We start from the raw sequence: 20211 nt of genomic DNA, 5'->3' as shown, positions 1-20211 counted from the left end.
TTTGGGAGGAAAAACACGAAGCGTCCCCGCTCCGCTTCCCCCCTTCGACCTCCGGCACATCCCGACAAACTTTAAAAAAAAAAAACAACTTCCACCAGCCGCCTGTCGCCGCGAGCCTCACTTCTCCCCCCGTGTGAAAAGTTGCAGCTTTTTTCTTCTTCTTCTTTTTTTTTTTTTTTTAGTCTCACAAATCCCCCCGTTTTTAAGACGGGACGTGTAATACAAGCGGTTGTGGGTTATGAACTCGCCCCGAAGGGCAAAAATAAAAATAATAATAACTAGAGATTTAAAAAAAACAAAACAAACAAACATGGACTCCCCTGCCTTTAGGCTACACATATTTGAAGGCAGTCTGGAGAGATGGTGCGCTTTGCTGTGCAGACGTGAAAGCCGGGTGGTGGTGGTGGTGGTGGTGGTGATGGTGTGAAGTCGTGGTGTCAGACAAACTTATCACTAAATTGTCGCTATATACGGCGGGGTCAAAACGGGACACCGCCGCTGGGACGTAAAGGTGTGAGTCGATCGGCTGGCCCCTGAAATAAACCAAAAAAATAAACAAAAAACATCCTCGTCGAAACCTCCGCGCATCTGCGCGTTTTCTGCAGGCTGGGCTGCTGCTGCTCTTTCCCCCCGCTGCTAAAAAACGCGCAGCGTCGACTCCGGCGAGGCTGAAGAGTGACTGAGACGAATGCGCGGCGTGACATTCTGGAAGTTTCTCTGACTGCGAACTTGCATGAGGTTGCGGTGAATGTAAAGGGCTGCAGAAAGTGGAGATCCGTTAACCACAGCGCAGCGGCGAAGCCTCGAGGCTGCAGCTTGTTCATTAATAAAAAAAAAAAAAAAAAAAAACACAGTCATTTTAATAGTGTGTGCGAGAATTGTTTAAAAGTCAAAAAATAAGTGTTGCACGTTAAGGGATAAGGTGGTCCTAATTTCCTGCGTGAGGAACGCAGGGATCATCCATTGTCTCTGGGCTTAATTAGCTCGGCTTTGAACCCGCCGCCGTGCCGTAGCAGACAGATAAATCAGTGTCGAGCTTCCCCCCCCCCGGAGGAGGACCTTAACCCCGCCGCGACCTCTAGCAGCGGTCGCGGCGGTGGTCCGGGTCCCGGTGTGGGGAGTCGCTCCAGTTCACCGAGGTCTGAGCTCTGAGCGGCCTCTCAAGCACCGAGCCCTGCGTGCGCGCCGCTGCCGCCCCCGGCGCGTCTTCGGCGGGCTGCACGCTGGAGCGGGGGCTGCTTGTTGGACGGGGTGGGAGTGAGGAAGAGGAGAAGCAGGAGGAGAAGGAGGGAGGGGGGGGGGCTGTTGCTGCTGCCGCTGCTGCTGTTGTTACAGTGGGAGCGCGCACCAACAAAGGCAGGCAGACAATAAAACCCGACGAAACGTTGCCTATCTAACAGGCCGCCCGCCCGGAGGAGACCGCAGCCCGTATTTTGGTCATGCTTTAATGCTTTGCTGCTCACTCTCTGAAGCCCGGGCTGCCGCCTCTTTCTGTTTCTCTTTTCAGCTCCCGAGACAGGTCGGGTTGCAGGTTAAATTGCTCTCCATGTGTTTGGTATATTGCCCAGGTACCACGGGGAATAAGTGGCCCCGACATCCTCGCATTCTGTGCTCTCCGAAAGCGGAGATATTAACCTGTGCTTTAGGTGCACCCCGACCGAGAGTCCTCTATGATTTAAGGCGATAAATCACCCTGAACTGAAAAGTTTCATCGCTATAACGCTGGATCTTTTTTTACCCATCAGCCCATGCGGACGGTCTTCAGCTACGGCCACCAGTAACGGCTCATTTACTTGTTGTCACCCCCTTTTGTGTTTCCATTAACCAATTATCTCTATCGCCAATACCAGATGTCAGATCTACTTACAGCCTTCTGACACGTTTAGCAGGTGTCACAGTTCGGACGAGGTCAGAGGTCACCGCAGCCACTGTGGCCGCCGTGCAGCTTTTGTTGTGCGTAATCGTCCTCGGCAGGGATTAGCGGGCTCACGGGGAAGAGTTTGGAGGAGATAATTGTCGATCTTTCAACCCTGTCTCTCCCCCCCCCCCAGAGGAAGAGGCGGACATATCAGACAGAGAGGTCCCGTGCAGGAAGAAAGGCCGGCCGAAGAAGAAGAAGGATGCGAAGAAGAAGGATAAAGAGGGGAAACCCGCAAAAGCCAAGAAACGCAAGAAGATCGTACGTGTCTTAAGCTGTCAGTCTTTGAGTATTTCCATTTTCATGAACATCACCTTACTCATGATTTTTTTGTTTTTTGTTTTCATCCGCTTCACAGGACAGTGACGTAGAGAGGGACTCCGACAGGGAAAGAGACTACGGGGAGAACTCGGACAGCATAGCCAGCGATTATGGCTCCGGCGAGAAGAAGAAAAAGAAGAAACATAAAGAAAGGAAGGAGAAGAAAACCAAGAGGAAGAAAAAAGACGACGGGGACCGAGACAGCAGCCAGGAGGAAACGACGAAGGTAAAGGGTTTCTCAGTCAGAGTCAAATTTTTTTACGCTTTGCGATTTCGTGGCCTGATTGGTGGTTTCTTCTCAGCAACCCATAGAGCAGAAGACCTCGGCGCAGCTGGCGAAGGAGTGGGGTCTGGAGGATGTTGATCATACCTTCACAGAGGAGGACTACAGGGAGCTCACCAACTACAAAGCGTTCAGCCAGTTTATGAGGTAGGGCTGTTGTTTTCACACAGCGTTGATGTGGACTGAGGCTGCGAGAATGGGTTACATCGAGACAATCAAACAGCTGCGTACACGGTGCTGTTAAAACTCCTCCGCTATGCACCATGAGATGTTTGTTGGATGGTTGGATAGTTTGAGATCCCCCTCAACTATTGGGAACAAAAGGTTGTCTGAAAACATCACCACCAAACAACACATTTTCTTTTCTTCTTGCCTTGTTGAAGTTCGGTATAACTACACTATAATTGTTTTCGAACATGTGTAGATGACTTTTATTTCATGAGAAACTGAGTGGCGACATGTTGAGCCGAAACCCTGTTAAATTAGCTAAAGGCATCAGAAATGATAGAAATTTGTTGCAGCTGACTATAAAGATGTTGAGTTGTTGCTTACAATTGTTGAGCGCATCTTCCTCCACCAGCTTTCACACAGACAGTGGCGGGTTGCTGCGGGTTTTCTGACCAGGATCAAGCCGCTAATTCACGTGTATGCTTCCATTACAGATCGTGTAGCTACGCGTTTGATTTGTTTGATTGAAAAAAATGGAGGAAAATCTCTGCCCTTCAGGGATCGGTGTGGGGGAGATCAACAGGTAGACTCATCTTATGGGGGTGGAACAAAACTTTGCTCTGTTTTGAGATCTGAGTGAGCAGCTCTCTCAGCCCTGGAGCTTCTACCTTTTTTAAAAAAAAATTTATTACTGTGCACCACACAAACCTTACATACAAACAGACGCCTATATATACTTACAAAGATACATGCAGCGCAAACGAAACAAGGGTAAAAAACAAAAGAGCCTGAGGCCTTTAGAGAATCTCACCACAGTCGAATATGTTTTTGTGGCTTTCTCATGTGTAATGTGCTTGATTGTGGCAGCACAGCGGTGCAGTTCTTGACAAAACAGTACAATGTTTGAAAGGCAGCAGCAGTTGTTTCACACTGCCGAAAAGGCCCGCGACAACCTGGGACAGCGCAGGGTTTCCGTGCAATGTGAAAGGGGCTTTAGTCAAAAAGTGTTACAAACTGAGCCTCTCTGTATGTACGTGTGACCAACAATGCCGTCCAGGTAGCCGGTATCACTCAGCTTTTCTACCAGAGATGTCTTAGCTTTTGTCAAGTCCGGCGTCCTATGTGACAGTTCCTAGTAACAACAGGCGTGCAGGGAGCCCCATTTTTCCCACAGAAAAAAATCATCCACTTGTCCATTTTTCATGATTTTAAAGAATCGCAATTACAAGTTTTAATGCTAACTAAGCCTAGCAGGTTTTCAGTGTTTTATTATGGGGAATATACCCCCTCGTTGCTATTGTTGATGTAACCTAGTGACTGTAACATTGGCTTTGTTCAGATGTAACTTTAAGTACCTGTGTTCACACCTGGCATTAAAACGCATGTCCACACGTGTCCACATGTGTCCCCAGTCAGCTCTTCGGATCAGATTCCAGTTTTCTGCTCTGTATGTAAATAAATACCAACACCACAGTAGAATATTTCAACAGCTACCATCTCTAATGAATCGCTATTGTTGTTTTCACAGCCGTGAACAGTGGTTTGTTGTGTGTGCTTCGTTGGGGAAATGATACCTAAAATCACACACATTAAGTTATTTATTTATTGATCTCTGTCCTGATGTCATTTATTTTAGAGACTTGCTCACAGCTCAGATTATCACTGGGAACCTGAAAACCTCCGTATGCACATTGTGCTGTTTGAAGCGGTGACGGAAAACATGCAAATGTGAGATAAAGACACAGGCCATTATTGAGGAAATAAGTAACCTCACTACAGACACCTTAGATCAGCACGATCGCGTCGATAGCAGCGATAGGTTTTCGCTGAAGACAGTGGACTCATGTTCAGCGAATTTGTTTATCAGTTCTTGTTTTGATTTATAAATTATTTAGTTTATGGGAATTAAGCCACATGGACAGAATATTTTCAAAGCATGCATCTTCCCATCCTCATGCATGGTCTAGGCTTCTGTGTCAATTTGACGTCGTAGCCACAGTAACAGCCGGGACACTACCCAGACCCTAACGCCGTAGCCTAACGTGCTCCCAGAAATGTTAACCACGCGGCGCAGTGACGCAAACCACGCAATAAAACTGTGATTGGTCCGCTTGGTCGCAGCATATTTCTGCATTAGTATTTCCAGCTGCTTCTCCGTCTCCAGAATTTTCAAATTCAACCACTGTTGAAAGTGAAGCAGCGAGCAGAAACCAAAAATAACCCGACTGGATGTCAGGACAAAAAAAGATACGCTGCCGACTAGTGGCTGGGTGGCGTCTTTACAGAGTGAGTCAGACTGACAAACACACGAGCATAAACGGCTGGCGTAGGCTACGTACGTAGGTTACGTAGGCGTCTATGTCCCGCAGAGGCATAAACCAAGCTTCAGAGTGCAGATACAAGACCCCCAAGTGGAGAAGGGCTTGTCTTAGCAAAGGTCTCCCTCCTGCAGCTGTAACAGCTCTTAACAGGATGAGCTGCTGAGGAAACACTTGTTTCGCTGCCATGCTGACACCTGTCTGTCTGTGGGATGTTGTGTTGTACCATATGTATCTCAGTTCTGCCATGTGGACGTGATCGCTGCTAGTTTGTTTTTTTTGTTTTGTTTTTTGAATAACTGTACCAGGACAGTTCTGCAGATAGTCCAGCACTAACTATTCATGTTGCTGTCACTCTGAAGAACCTGAGCCTAACTGTGTACTCGCACTAGATAGCTTAATATCAATGCTCTGCTCGCATGACATGCTTTCTGTATGTGGCTACGCGTCTGCGGGCTCAAACCAAGCCGACTGTTCGAGCTGGTGCCACAGTTAGAGCACGACTTTGTGTCTGTACGTGACTGCTTCGGTGGCAAATCAGTGTCTTCAAAAAAAAAAAAAAGTTTGCCCCATTGTTTCCGTTCCTTCATCCCACTCTCATTCCGCATTCAGCTAAACCGGTCCACAGTGTGACGACCAACAGCGCACCGTCACAGGTGCAGGCAGCTCGGGCTGATCACGAGCCCCTGTCTTCCCCTGGCAGCTGTGTCTTTATCATCCCGGCTCGCTGTATTAGAAAGGCAGCAGCACTGACACTGTGTCAGCAGCAGCCTGAGCCTCGGCCTCTGTCGCTGACTCATACCTCCTTTGACTCGGATAGCATTAAGTAATCTGTGACGCCCAGCGCGCGCTCATGTGTGGGTGTCACGTTTCGCCGTCTCAACTCCTCTCAGCCAAATACAAAATTCAAACCTTTATTAATTAATGCAATATAGCTAGCTAGCTAGCTAGCTAGCTAGCTAGATAGATAGATAGATAGATTTATCCCAAGGGAAACTGTACTGATGTGGTTTCTCAAATGAAGTATTCTTCGACTCCTCTCGATTTCCAGGCCAATGATTGCCAAGAAGAACCCTAAGATCCCAATGTCAAAGATGATGACCATCCTCGGGGCCAAGTGGAGGGAGTTCAGCTCTAACAACCCCTTCAAAGGCAACGCCGCTGCCGTCGCGGCGGCCGCCGCTGCCGCCGCCATCGCTGTTGCCGAGCAGGTCTCTGCAGCGACCGCCTCGCCCGAGCCCCCGCTCCAGCCGCCGCCGATCAGAAAGGCCAAGACGAAAGAGGGCAAAGGTCGGCTTCAGATCTGTAGCGCTCCCTCCCTTTGGGTTGTTTTTGACTATTTATAGAGCAGAGGTCTGAGTGGAATATGTTAAACATATAAGTGTGTTAAATCACGGACATGCTGAAGTTTTTTTTTCTGCTGATTATCTGTTGTCGCCTGTCCAGGTCCAGGCTATAAGAAGCGCAGTAAAAGTCCTCGAGTTCCAGACAAAAAGAAGGCTCTAGCCAAGGCTAAAAAGATGGCGCCCATTCGTATTAAGCTATCGCCTATAGGCGCTAAGAGGAAGAAGAGCTGCTCGGTGAGTATAAAGTTTATGGACAGCTGCGAACTCCTCGTGGACATAGCATAAATAAACTGACCTCCTCTGATTTTTGTTACCTGCATCTTCCTTTCCTCCTTTGCCTCCTGTAAGAGCGAGGACATGGACGAGGACGAGTCGGAGCAGGAGGACTCCAGCGTTCACAGCTCCTCGGTTCGCTCTGACAGCTCTGGCAGGGTGAAGAAGAACAAGCGAGGACGGCCTGCCAAGAAGAAGAAGAAAAGTAAGCACAGGCTGCCTGTTAGATGTACAACAAGTAATTATAAATTATACACAGTCTCCTGGTCCTCATCCGTCTTACGACTGCTGCATTCAAGTTTACTTTAGAGGAATAATTTCTGACCTTTCACCTGAACCGAACGCGGCTGCTTTAAATCACTGTAACTTAGCGTGTTGGTTTACATCAAAACTACACATGGGATGAGATCGGCGGAGAACGATGGTGTCTCCAGCTTTCTTTTGAGGAGAGAAGAACGACTTGTTTATGCAGCTCTTTGTCAGGCAGGAGTTTCTCACTATCTGTGAATGCATAAAGTTTTAGCAAGCAAATCAAAAAATGCACTTTTATCTTTTGAAGATGCACATTGTAATGCACGTGGCGTCTACACGGAAAGCGTACATGCATGTTGTTCTTTTGTGAATCTGCTCTTGAAGGAGCATGCACGAGCAGAACGGCTGGATCGAGGACATAAAAGAAACCCATCCTGTTCACTCAGTGTTTTTTGTTTTTTTTTTCTTCCGCTATCTCCAGTCCCAGGCGAGGAGGAAGGGGACGGCTACGAGACGGACCACCAGGACTACTGCGAGGTCTGCCAGCAGGGCGGGGAGATCATCCTGTGCGACACCTGCCCCCGGGCGTACCACCTCGTCTGCCTCGAGCCCGAGCTGGACAAGGCCCCCGAGGGCAAGTGGAGCTGCCCCCACTGCGTGAGTGCGCGCCGTCGAGTGGATGCCTCCGCTTTTACACGGCTTTAATCCTTATCTGCCGGCGACGCGGCCGCTTGGCGCACCTGCGCGTGGAAAAACAAACAGCTGAAGGTTGCTCGCAGTCGCCTCCGGGATGAGATGAATGGGAGCTTTTGTGGCTGAGTGACAAATCTGACTTCATATGCAGACTAACAGAAATCCTGCCCAAAGGCGAGACGGGCAAGAAGTGGTGCTGTAGGTGTAGATCTATTCAGTAATGTCACAAATAAAAGAGCATGAATAATTTGTAGCTCTTTTTAATCTTTGATGCGGAACAGGTTAGATTAGTCACAGCCGGTAATCTGAAGTGCATCTACGCTTTCAGATAGCTGATGTGAAACTGCTGCTTGATCTGCTGTGGGAGGTTGTACAAAAGGAAGTAGAAAACCACACGTTTTATGTAGACAATTGACATTTCTATCAGGAATTTAAATAAATTACATAATATCAATGTTAAAATTGGTAAAAGAAAAAAAGTTGGAGTGAGCGCGGAGAAAAGGAGGACAGAGAAAGTGAAAGTGTGCGCGAGCGAGTGACGGGAGATCAACAGAGACGGCTGCTTGTAGTTTTCTGGTTTCCCCGTCCCTTAAATGGAAATGTGGTTGTGCACTGACGTGTCTGTTATCACTGAGAAACTTGGGTGGCTGTTTTCTCATGAAAGGGTCAAACATGTTTTGGAGTTGGTCGACTCGGTTTGCGAAAGTGAGCTACCTGAAAATAGCGCAGAAGAAGAACCTTCGCGCGCTCGAACCCAGCGTTTCACTCCCACGTAGCGCCGCAGAGAGCTCGGTGGGGATCGGGTGCCTTGCCCGTGACCGTGTCAGCAGTGAACGCTGCAGGGAAAGCCCTGCTTGTTCTCTCAGCCTTTACACGCTTGTCGGTCCCGGGATTTGAACCGGTGATCCTTCAGTCCAAGGCCGGGATCTCTAAACACGCCGCCAAAACGAGGCTGGCTTTAATGTGATGTGGTTTTTGAAGTGGTAAAACAAACAGTTTGGGCTATTTACTTTGGGCTTTTCGCTGGTTTTCAGTTTAAACAACTACATTACGGTCCAGACAGTAAATTGGAGCAATGACTCAAAGCACGGTTTATATTCTCCTTTAATTCTGAGCGTTAGCTTTCTGTCTGCTACCAGGCTAATCACACAAAAGCAGTTCATGAGTCAAACTGTGACAATTTCATAGACATTTGCTGATGCGTAGACACCACAAAATATGGGTTAAACACGTGGTTGAAGAACCAGGTAGTTCTTTTTTTTAAAAAAAAACTTTTATTCACCCAGAACAGTTTCACCTGGAGCAGTGATCTATTTTTCATGAACACAGCACTTCTCTTATTTAAAACAGTGGCTGAGCGGCTCCACTGGAGGCCTCCTGAGTCCTCCTCCAGCTCAACTTTGAACACTGTAAGAACTCGTAGCTGGATTCACGTCAAAAAAAGCTAGGTGGTCTAGGGCTGGATATCTGGAATAGTTTGTATGTTTTTGTTATTTATTTTTGATTTTTTTTCTCAATCAGCCTGGTCCGTCTGCTTGCTCTTGGGGTTTGGTGCTAGGAGTTCTTGATGTTAACATTTTCTAAATAAAACTGAGTAGAATTTACTATTTACTATTTCTGTCCCAGGAAAAAGAAGGAATCCAGTGGGAAGCAAAAGACGAGGACTTTGAGGATTTCGAGGAGGACAGCGAGGACCGGGTGATATCCGAGGTGAGTGTGGGCATCTCCACCGGGGCGGAGGAGGAGGAGGACGACCACATGGAGTTCTGCCGGGTGTGCAAAGACGGCGGCGAACTGCTGTGCTGCGACACCTGCACCTCCTCCTACCACATCCACTGTCTGAACCCGCCGCTGCCCGAGATCCCCAACGGAGAGTGGCTGTGTCCGAGATGCAAGGTGAGTGTCTCTCCTGCTCTCCCTCTGGGTTCGGCTGAAACAAACGGCGGTAATCGGATTCGTTGACGTGTTTCTCGCTCCAGTGTCCGCCAATCAAAGGACGCGTCCAGAAGATCCTCCACTGGCGATGGGGGGAGCCTCCCACTCCCATTCCCGTCCCTCCGGCTCCTGACGCTCCACCCGACGCTCCGCCGCCTCCGCCCATGAAAGGCAGAGCCGAGAGGGAGTTCTTCGTCAAGCTGACGGGCCAGTCCTACTGGCACTGCACCTGGATCACCGAGCTGCAGGTGGGAGAGGAACCAGAAAGCTGGTATAAATATTTAATGCGTTCCCAACTGTTTCGATCCCGCTCATCCTTAAACAGAATCCAGCGCAGCTCGATCTCTCCAGATATATACAAAACTGCCCGTTTTTTTCTCCTGACGGGTCTTTCTCCGTCCCTGCAGCTGGAGATCTTCCACTCGGTGATGTACAGGAACTACCAGAGGAAGACGGACATGGACGAGCCTCCCAGCCTGGACTACGGGTCGGGCGGCGAGGACGAGAACGGCGTGGGGAAGAGTGAGAAGAGGAGGGCCAAAGACCCGCAGTATGCCATCCTGGAGGACAAGTACTACAAATATGGCATCAAGCCTGAGTGGATGATGATCCACCGCATCATCAACCACAGGTATGTGAAAACGAGCGTTCCAGATACTCGTTCCCGTGGCCCATTCACTGATCTGCATGTGTCTCCCTGACAGTGTGGATAAGAAGGGGACGTATCATTACCTGGTCAAGTGGAGAGACCTCACCTACGACCAGTGTACCTGGGAGAGGGACGACCTGGATATCCCCGACTTTGCAATTTATAAGGCCAGTTACTGGAGACACAGGTAGAAGAATTGCCTTATTTTTAATGTTCGTTTTCAGTCTTTCCAGCAAGTCAGTTTGTAGTTTTCATTAGGTTAAAGTTTGATCAGAGAATCCCAGTGTTTGTAGAGTGCATTAATGTATCGTCATATCTCCAGCTGTCATTGATCAATCTGATCTCTCCTCTTGGGATCTCGCCAACGTAGAGTGGCTGTAATATTGTCGCTGTTTAACAGGGACAGCATCATGAAGGAGGACCCAGACAAACCCAAGAAGATGAGGAGCAAGAACTCGGAGGGTGAAGATGAGTCTCCTGCCTCACCCGTCACTGATGTGAGTGTAACTGTAATTTCCACTGGTTTTACAGTCGTATAAACTACCTTCTTTTAAAGAAACCGAACAATAACATGTTGTTTCCTGTTCTGTCCTGTCCTTCCAGCCGACAATAAAATACGAGGAGCAGCCAGACTTTGTCACGTCGACGGGTGGCACGCTGCATCTGTACCAGCTCGAGGGCCTCAACTGGCTTCGCTTTTCCTGGGCTCAGGGCACTGACACTATCCTGGCAGACGAGATGGGCCTGGGCAAGACCATCCAAACCATTGTCTTCCTCTATTCGCTCTTTAAAGAGGTACGTTACGGGGTTTTATTTTTTATTTAATTTCTACGTGTTCTACCCAACCGAAGTCTCCCGTTATTTAGCGTCCTCGTTTTTTCCTCCCCAGGGTCACACTAAAGGTCCGTTCCTGGTCAGCGCTCCGCTCTCCACCATCATCAACTGGGAGCGGGAGTTTGAGATGTGGGCGCCCGACTTCTACGTGGTGACGTACACGGGGGACAAGGACAGCCGAGCCATCATCCGGGAGAACGAGTTCTCTTTCGACGACACGGCCGTTAAAGGTGGAAAGAAGACCTTCAAACTGAGGGTGAGGAGGGGTCGAAGGCAGTGATCGTGAATCACCATAACGGGGGGAAAAACCGTGGCGTGATATAAAATGACATCCACTCATCCCTCCCTCCCTGTTCCTCCCCCTGCAGCGAGAGGCTCCCATTAAATTCCACGTGCTGCTGACCTCCTATGAGTTGGTGACCATTGATCAGACGGCGCTGAAGTCTATCGACTGGGCCTGTCTGGTGGTGGATGAGGCCCACCGCCTTAAGAACAACCAGTCTAAGGTACTGAAACTACAGTGGGGTACACGTGAAAGTGCACCTCAGCGCTCTCTGGTGGACAAACTGTGTAATAGCAATACTCTTTGGAAAAATAACACCAGAAAGCCTTGTGTTGATATCATTTGTAGAACTGATGATGATAATAATTTCAAGTAATAAATATAAGACGTTATTTTAGTTTTTTTTCTGCTTTTAAATCAAACGAGAAATAGTTGACCTTATATTCTTTCTTGTTCCTGGTTCCAGTTTTTCAGACGTCTGAATGACTATAAGATCGACCACAAGCTCCTGCTGACAGGAACTCCTCTACAGAACAACCTGGAGGAGCTGTTTCACCTGCTCAACTTCCTCACGCCCAATCGCTTCAAGTAGGGCGTCTGTTTTTGTATCACACACAATAAATTACCTTATGTTTTCCTGGCAAATATGTATTTTTTCCTGCAGTGGTAGTAATGCTTGTTTACATGTTTACAACTTGTCATTTAGCATATTTTTTTTGAATCAGGAACAAATTTAAGAGAAATTTCCACCTGTCCTTCACTCTGTCCCTTTTTCTGTTTCTGTGCAGTAACCTTGAGGGCTTTCTGGAAGAGTTTGCCGACATCTCCAAGGAGGACCAGATCAAGAAGCTCCACGACCTGCTGGGGCCTCACATGCTTCGGAGGCTGAAGGCCGACGTCTTCAAGAACATGCCCGCCAAGACTGAGCTGATCGTCAGAGTGGAGCTGAGTCCTATGCAGAAGTACGACACTGACGTATCTAGATCCCCTCGCCGACATCCAAGCAGCTGGTTAACCAGTTTCTAGAGAACGTGCTGTAGAAGAACATTGTAGAAGAACAGTGACTTTTTCTCAAGCCTAAGCTTCCGATACTGTTTAGACTACATTTCAGTGCGTTTTAGTTTTATCGGATTAACACCCTATTGAAGCAGCCACTCAATGTGTTTCAATCCCAGATTGAATCCAGAAAGTCCCAGTGAAACAACTTGGGAAGTTAAATTTAATAGAATTGATTGAATTAGCCCCCCCTCTCTGCAAAAGCCCCGGCTGGTCTGATTGATCAGCTCCACTGACCTGAACCGACATGTTCAAGGCAGTCCTGCTGGTTAAGGAGCGACACCGTGGGAGGGAGGGGCACATAATTACTTTTGGATCAATGTTGTCAGCGTTGTACGCTGATCAGGCGTAACATTGGTGTCTGGTAACAGGATGTTATTAGTGGAGGCCTTTGGGTGCTGTGGGTTGAGGGGAGGGGCCTCTGTGGATCATCCCACAGATACGTGATCAGGTTGGGATTTAGTGAATTTGGAGGCCAGGTCAATACCTTGTGCTGCTGCCATCAGGGAGTGTCACTGCTATGGGGTGGGAATAACGCAATATGCATCTTAAAAACACTTAAACATTTAGTTTGATTCCAAACTTACCAGAGCTTCATTAAACCAGAGTGTTTACCTCACATTAATGCTTTGAGAAGGTTAATAAGCTGTGATTGTTAATCATCTGAAAAGATGTGTTGAAATGTGTTGAAGAGTTAATTCCCTTTTAATTCTTGTCATTGTAAGTTGTAAAGGTAATTGGTAACATTGAACTAGACACTGGAACAGCTCTTGAGAAAGAGAAAACAAACTGTACAGCGTGTTTGATGTTATCTTTAAATACTGGGCAATATAGCTTCGAGAGACGAAAGCGGAAGGAAGTTCATCTTAATCTACATGTGGTTTTCATTGAGTTGGTACGGCTGTGATGCTATCATTTTATCATGTTGTGCTATTTTGAATACAGGAAATACTACAAGCTGATTCTGACCAAGAACTTCGAGGCTTTGAACTCAAAAGGTGGAGGAAATCAGGTCTCCCTGCTCAACATTATGATGGATTTAAAGAAGTGCTGCAACCACCCCTACCTCTTCCCCGTCGCCTCCATGGTAAAAACACATGAGCATACACGCCTTCGTCTTTGAATAATTTCCTGTCTTAAATTAGAAATTGAAATCTGATTGGCATTTAGCCTCTTCTCAAATGATTCACTTTAAATTAATCTTCAGCTGTTCGACAGTGACACCTTGTGGTCAAGTGTGATAATTCTCCTATTCTTTTTTTTTTTTTTTTACTGTTGGTGTCACGGTGCAGTGCAAAAGCTTGCCAGGAGAACAGACTCATTCAGCAGTGTTTACCTTATAGTTTAATTTGTGTGTGTTTGTAGGAAGCTCAGAAAACCCCCAGCGGTGCTTACGAGGGCTCCGCCCTCACTAAGGCCTCTGGGAAATTGACGCTGTTGCAAAAGATGCTGAGGAAACTGAAAGATCAAGGGCACCGAGTGCTGGTCTTCTCACAGGTACGAACACATACAGCATGCATGAAACACAGCATGCATAAATTGTAAATACACCAGATGTGCATCTAATCCGCGCAGATGTCGTGTAGATGTAGGATACCTGCAGCAGGTTGTGATTCCAGCTGTGCAGATGCATGAGTAGTCAAGTATAGATAAAACATTCTCTCTTCTATCTTTAGATGACTAAAATGCTGGATTTACTAGAAGATTTTCTGGACTATGAAGGTTACAAATATGAGAGAATCGACGGAGGCATCACGGGAGCACTGAGACAAGAGGCCATCGACCGCTTCAACGGTGAGACACGGACCTCAGCTGTGGATGAGTAGGAGTCACGTTATCACATTGTCATAAACTCATGCTGCTGCCACAGATAAACGTTTTTATTTACAACTACCGCCACTCCCGAGAGTTATTGATCTGTGAAGCTACTTCCTCCACTGTTTGATGTCCATGCATTACAGAGGTTGCTGAGTGGGTCATGTTTGTCTCCATGTGGAATATCACTGCCATGCTCAAGCATTTGTTGGCAGTGAATGCCTTTAAATTATATAACATGGTTGATAGCTTGGGGATAAGTGATGCATATCCTGGAGCTGGTACGAGTGCATTTACTGCCTGAGGTAAATGCTAAAATGTTAAAATGTAATAAAGCACACAGAGGATGTAATAGGAGTAGGTGAACATATGAAACCTCATTATACTCTGAGGTAACTTTAATGGCAACTTTTTAAACTTTTGATCTTGGTGAGGTCAATGAGGTCAGTTGTTAATATGATTGAGCTTTTATTTTGAATAAGAATTTTACTAGACAAATGATAACAGTATAAAAGTTGTGTGTGCAGATATAGGTTTGGCCTAATGATTCATGTACATAATTTATGACATCAGTGTCCACTGCGTGATTCACATCGATGGGATATTTGCCATCTCCAACTCCCTTTGTGTGTCATCTTTCTGAGAAAACAAAGGCGAATCTTTTTATAAAGTAACAACAGAGATCCTGCCTAGAGAATAAGTAAGCCTAGGAGAAGAGTGTAATTAGAACTGACTATGGGAAAACTAAGGGTTCACGTGGGGGCCGAGGACAGAACCTTGAGGAACACCTTTTTCCCATTAAGTTCAGCTGATTTCGAGAACACTGCGGAAATTTGAAATCTGTATCTGTATTTGTAAAGCTCTCCAGAAGCCTGGGGCGCAGTCACACAATACAGAGTGTTACATTTTAACAGCCAAAGCCTGAACTTTATCTACAGAGCTCAGTTCAAGATTTGGACTGAACTAGATTAAATCATAAATTATGGAATAACAGCATTTAACTGAGTCTGCGGTATCTCAATCTTTATTTCTCTTTATATCCCTGTATCCAGCTCCTGGTGCTTGCCAGTTTTGTTTCTTGCTCTCCACCAGAGCAGGAGGTTTAGGCATCAACTTGGCCACAGCGGACACCGTCATCATTTTCGACTCTGACTGGAACCCCCACAATGACATTCAGGTGCTATTCTTGGGACAAAATAAATCACAGATTAACTTAATTTGTCTCTCAACTTAAACCAAGTTTCCCCACGCAGGCGTTCAGTCGAGCTCACCGTATCGGCCAGGCCAATAAGGTTATGATCTACCGCTTCGTGACGCGAGCCAGCGTGGAGGAGCGCATCACCCAGGTGGCCAAGAGGAAGATGATGCTGACTCACCTGGTGGTGCGGCCAGGTCTGGGATCCAAGGCCGGCTCCATGACCAAGCAGGAGCTGGATGACATCCTCAAGTTTGGAACAGAGGAGCTCTTCAAGGACGAGGGCGAAGGTGACGACAGTTACTGTTCAGTGTGAAAATAGCTGCGCTGGATCGTTTTGTCAAATTCAATTTCCAGTAAAACATAACAGCATGGGGTCAAACATTAAAGTGAGACTGATTCTAATAGACAACGTTTGGCAGGTTTCTTTTCCTGAAAGAAGTAATTTTGTCAAACACAATCACTTTATCATTTGCTCATCTTGACAAGCTTGGCCACAGGGTCTTCTTGGCATGATGACTTATCGACAACGTAATTGGTCGACGGGAACATTTTGTTCCTGCTAAATCCGCCTGGAAGAAGCCGACGAACCTACTTCTAAGCCCCGTGTTTGGCAGGTATGAAGAACAGTTCGGGGGATAAAGTTGAGGACGAGGGCAACGTCATCCACTACGACAGCACCGCCATCGAGAGGCTGCTGGACCGAAGCCAGGACGCCACCGACGACTCGGACGTCCAGAACATGAACGAGTACCTCAGCTCCTTCAAGGTGGCCCAGTACATGGTCCGAGAGGAGGACAAGGTGGGAGACGGCCACGTTTACTGCTGTTATGCATACTTGACCATCCTTTTCCAAACCCGCGTGTACGTATCTGACGCCGCAGATCGAGGAGATCGAGCGGGAGATCATCAAACAGGAGGAGAACGTGGACCCGGATTATTGGGAGAAACTGTTGCGGCATCACTACGAGCAGCAGCAAGAGGATCTGGCAAGCAAACTGGGGAAAGGCAAGAGGAACCGCAAGCCTGTCAACTACAACGACGCCGCACAGGAAGACCAAGGTAGGAGTTGAGACGTGCCGAGGCTCGACTAGTACACGGTGAACTCGGGCTTCTTTTAGGTATTTATTGCCAAGATTTATTATTTTAATCTTGTGGTTATAGCAGGGTTTGAGATGACATTATCTCCTGTTTGAGTTATTACTTGCACAGTGGAAGTGAATGGGCCTGGCCTATTGACAAACCACTGTGTGCTGTTTCAGAGTGGCATGCTGACATTTCAGATAACCAGTCCGAGTATTCGGTGGGATCCGAGGAGGAGGACGAGGACTTTGATGATCGGCCAGAAGGTTAGAAGAGAGACGTATTTATTTATTTTTTTTTACGAAAGAGGGAGCTAGAGAGAGAGAGAGAGAGAGAAAGAGAGACGTCAAAACGAGCAGAGCTCCTCACGAGCCATGAAAGATGTCTCTTGTATGACACGCTCCCAGGTCTGTGTTGAATTAGTGTTTGAAATTGATTTAGCGGTTACAGCTCCCTGGCAGAGCCGACACGAGCCAGCGTGCCAAAAATGCACCGTCCACCTTCCACTGCAGAGATTTTGAAGTGAAGGCTTCAAGCCTATCAGAAGTTTTAAATTTTTTTTGCTGAAGTTGCTCTACTGACCGTAAATTTTAAGAGAAGCCCGCAAAATGTAAAAGGAAAAAAGCTTTCTTACAGCTAACGCTCCTTTGTTGCATGCTTTCATGTGCAGGCCGAAGGCAGTCGCGTCGCCAGCTGAGGAACGAGAAGGATAAACCTCTGCCTCCTCTTCTGGCCAGAGTGGGAGGCAACCTTGAGGTCTGTGCATCTCTGGAAAAAGCTCTGCTCTCGTTTTTTTCTTTCTTTTTTTTTTTTTTTCTTGTGACATTACTCAAACCTGTCAGCTTTTATTTAAAGCAAACTGGCACCCGTACATATTTTTCTAACAATCTAACAAAAAAGGAATTATCTCAAATTGGGGATGGCAGCTAAGCTATTATATCTGCAGCAACTCTGAACCTTCCAGGCTCATTCATCATCCTGATAATGGTTGATGTGATTATAATGGGCCGCGCTGTTCGAGCTAGGATCAGGAGTTTATTTTAGCATTATCAGGCAGTTATTTAGAAAAGGCCTTAGGAGGGTTGAGAAATACGCATAAGTCTGCAGGGGGATGAAAAAATAAAAAATAAATAAGGGTTTTCTGGCATTTATAATTATACACTGATAACATCCAACAAACTGGCATTAGTTCCACTGTTAAGCAATCACTCACTCCAATACTAGGTGCTGGGCTTTAACACACGCCAGCGCAAAGCCTTCCTGAACGCAGTGATGCGATGGGGGATGCCGTCCCAGGACGCGTTCTCCTCTCAGTGGCTCGTTAGAGACCTCAGGGGAAAGACCGAGAAAGAATTCAAGTAAGTAACACACAAGGAAAAAATAACTCAAACTTCTAATTCAACTTTAATCATCCCTTTAATTTTTTTTTTTGCCAGAGCTTACGTGTCCCTCTTCATGCGCCACCTGTGCGAGCCGGTCGCCGACGGGGCCGAGACGTTCGCCGACGGCGTCCCCAGGGAGGGCCTGTGCCGCCAGCCGGTCCTCACCCGCATCGGCGTGATGTCGCTCGTCAAGAAGAAGGTCAGACGAAAGCCGTCGGCTTCGGCCTCAGATGAAGATAAGTGGTGTGGTAACGGTTGGGGTTTCAGATCTGGGTGAGCCGAGGTGACGAGAGCTGCGGTTTGACGCCACTGAAGACACCAGCGTTTGACAAAAGCACAACAAAACGTCCACCGCGTGGGTTCGTTTACACTGTAAAAAAAAACTTGCACACATGAATTTATCGCCTTGCTGAAAAGGAGGAGGTAGTGGCTCCACTGCTGCCCGCACCTTTAAGCTCCCTCGAGACAAATGTGACAAACGCATTGATTTCTTATGAGCGCTTCAAAGGGAAACCTGTGCTACCAGGTGGGTGGTCTCAGGCTGCAGGGAGTGTTAATTTTGTGTTATCACCATTATTATTAATTCTGATACAGCTCCGGAACCATGAACAAAAACGCTAAGACAGAAGTCTGTTAGCTGGAAAGGCCGACTCCGCGCATCCTTTGTGCAAAAGTGGAGCAACTGAATCCGCGGTAGGAATGCAAACTCCACTAATTACAATTAAATCTAAACAGGCACAGTGTAAATACACCAAATCCTCCTTGCAGAAAAACGTCAGACGCGAATAACACACAAAAACAACTTCTGACTTTATCAAAATCGTCTTAATATCAGCACTGTCCTCGTGAATTAAATTTCTTTCAAGTGCAGAAGTGAAGGAATCAACCGTGACGTTCTGAAAGATGTTTTGATTGCTCTACTGCTTTCGGTTTGACAGTTTATTTTAGTTAATCCAAACATCTTCCATCCAGTTTTGGGTCCGACGTGTTCAAACCTGCGGACGTCCTCACCTGCTATCTGTGCCACAGGGGATGTGTGATTACTACCAGGCAAACAGGGCATGTGGGTGGTGTGTTTAAGTAAAGTGAGCGTGTGCCAAGTATTTTTTTTTTTTTTTTTTGAATGTTTTGCTGAGCGTTTCGTGTTTTCGCGCAGATCCAGGAGTTTGAGCACATCAACGGGCGGTGGAGCCTTCCAGAGCTGAAGCCCGAGGTCAGCGTAGACAAATCCTCGTCCAGGGCCTCCTCTCCCGCCGTGAAGACGGCCACGCCCACCCCCGACGCCAGCTATAACAACACCCCGTGCACCTCCAAGCCAGGTAACAGGCGACACTGCGCGCAGCGCGTCCAGCAGGGGGCACTCCGCATAAAGGTCCCTCAAATGAGGTTAATGTGCGCTTGTGTGAACGCATGCAGCGACCCCGGCTCCGGCGGAGAAGCTGGAAAAGAACGGGAAGGAGGGAGAGAAGGAGGAGGACAAGGAGGAAGTTGAGGCCCCACTGGAGAAGGAGAGAGACAAGGAGAAGGAGGAAGGGAAAGAGGTGGATGGCGGCAAGACTGGAGACCCTGAAGAGGTGGGACGTGGTCCTCAAAAAGCACCACACTCCACGGCCGAAACATGTTTGAAATTCTTCAAATATTTTTCAATATGACTTCCAGTATTTTTCAAAACTTTAAATTTTCTCTCACATTTTAAATTTCATAATTTTTGAAGGTTTATTTATTTACTTCCAGACTTGAAACTGAAATGGCATGATGAACAGAGTAGTCTTAAACTAATCCATGCATTCAGTTTAATTATATTGGTATTTTCATGTAGTGGGATGATCGATTTCAGTCAACAAAACTAATAATAAATTGTAAATATAATAAATTGAGTAAACTGTGTGGCTCATTAAAAAGTTTTCCCCGTGTCGTCTTATTCCGCACAGCTTTCCTCCTCGACAAAAGAGACGTCACAAAGCGCATCCCCCGGTCAAAGGAGCGAAGGCAAAGAAGACGGCGACCTGAAAGAGGGCGAGAAGAAAGAAGCGAGCGACGCTCCGGCCGCCGCAGCCGAAGAGACGAAGGCGCAGGAGGAGAGTAAAGAGGAGGCGAAGCAGCCGTCTAAGCAAGAAGAGGTCAAGGAAGAGAGATCAGGTAAAAAAAAAACACCAAAACACAAAGTTTTACCTTTGTGATACAATCTGACGTGCACAAACGCATGCAACAGGTGACTTGTTTGTTTTCACAGAAGGAGAGAAGGCTGGGGGGGAGAAGGAGGAAGCCTCCGCGGCAACAGAAGCGACGGATGCCAAGGAAAAGACAGAGGTGACTGATGTGAAAAAAGGTACGTGTCACTGTGTGAATAATTGCGTCGGTTGTGCGGCTGTGAGTTTTTCGCGACCTCGGAGCGACACTGACGCGT

The 20211-nt window shown here is 47.2% G+C and overlaps 1 protein-coding gene across 3 annotated transcripts in view; it reads left to right on the top strand.

Annotated features, from left to right (window-relative positions):
* Nucleotides 1–20211, top strand: part of chd3 (chromodomain helicase DNA binding protein 3) — a 41886-nt gene that overhangs the window by 971 nt on the left and 20704 nt on the right. For 2 of the 3 annotated variants that reach the window (XM_047597662.1, XM_047597644.1), the window contains exons 2-33: nucleotides 2052–2179; nucleotides 2277–2465; nucleotides 2542–2669; nucleotides 6060–6298; nucleotides 6455–6588; nucleotides 6703–6832; nucleotides 7361–7536; nucleotides 9199–9468; nucleotides 9552–9755; nucleotides 9915–10138; nucleotides 10212–10343; nucleotides 10557–10653; nucleotides 10760–10951; nucleotides 11046–11246; nucleotides 11359–11496; nucleotides 11740–11861; nucleotides 12062–12235; nucleotides 13275–13416; nucleotides 13695–13826; nucleotides 14006–14123; nucleotides 15197–15321; nucleotides 15398–15629; nucleotides 15957–16141; nucleotides 16224–16401; nucleotides 16602–16688; nucleotides 17093–17178; nucleotides 17647–17780; nucleotides 17859–18003; nucleotides 18961–19123; nucleotides 19221–19378; nucleotides 19736–19943; nucleotides 20038–20133. In XM_047597662.1, the coding sequence (XP_047453618.1) occupies nucleotides 2052–2179; nucleotides 2277–2465; nucleotides 2542–2669; nucleotides 6060–6298; nucleotides 6455–6588; nucleotides 6703–6832; nucleotides 7361–7536; nucleotides 9199–9468; nucleotides 9552–9755; nucleotides 9915–10138; nucleotides 10212–10343; nucleotides 10557–10653; nucleotides 10760–10951; nucleotides 11046–11246; nucleotides 11359–11496; nucleotides 11740–11861; nucleotides 12062–12235; nucleotides 13275–13416; nucleotides 13695–13826; nucleotides 14006–14123; nucleotides 15197–15321; nucleotides 15398–15629; nucleotides 15957–16141; nucleotides 16224–16401; nucleotides 16602–16688; nucleotides 17093–17178; nucleotides 17647–17780; nucleotides 17859–18003; nucleotides 18961–19123; nucleotides 19221–19378; nucleotides 19736–19943; nucleotides 20038–20133 (5067 nt within the window). The remainder of the gene's footprint in view (nucleotides 1–2051; nucleotides 2180–2276; nucleotides 2466–2541; nucleotides 2670–6059; nucleotides 6299–6454; nucleotides 6589–6702; nucleotides 6833–7360; nucleotides 7537–9198; nucleotides 9469–9551; nucleotides 9756–9914; nucleotides 10139–10211; nucleotides 10344–10556; nucleotides 10654–10759; nucleotides 10952–11045; nucleotides 11247–11358; nucleotides 11497–11739; nucleotides 11862–12061; nucleotides 12236–13274; nucleotides 13417–13694; nucleotides 13827–14005; nucleotides 14124–15196; nucleotides 15322–15397; nucleotides 15630–15956; nucleotides 16142–16223; nucleotides 16402–16601; nucleotides 16689–17092; nucleotides 17179–17646; nucleotides 17781–17858; nucleotides 18004–18960; nucleotides 19124–19220; nucleotides 19379–19735; nucleotides 19944–20037; nucleotides 20134–20211) is intronic. The other variant, XM_047597653.1, reaches the window with a different exon arrangement.

This window comes from Mugil cephalus, chromosome 1 (genome assembly GCF_022458985.1).
Source record: "Mugil cephalus isolate CIBA_MC_2020 chromosome 1, CIBA_Mcephalus_1.1, whole genome shotgun sequence".
Classification (NCBI taxonomy): domain Eukaryota; kingdom Metazoa; phylum Chordata; class Actinopteri; order Mugiliformes; family Mugilidae; genus Mugil; species Mugil cephalus.
This window is presented reverse-complemented; position numbering and strand designations above follow the sequence as displayed.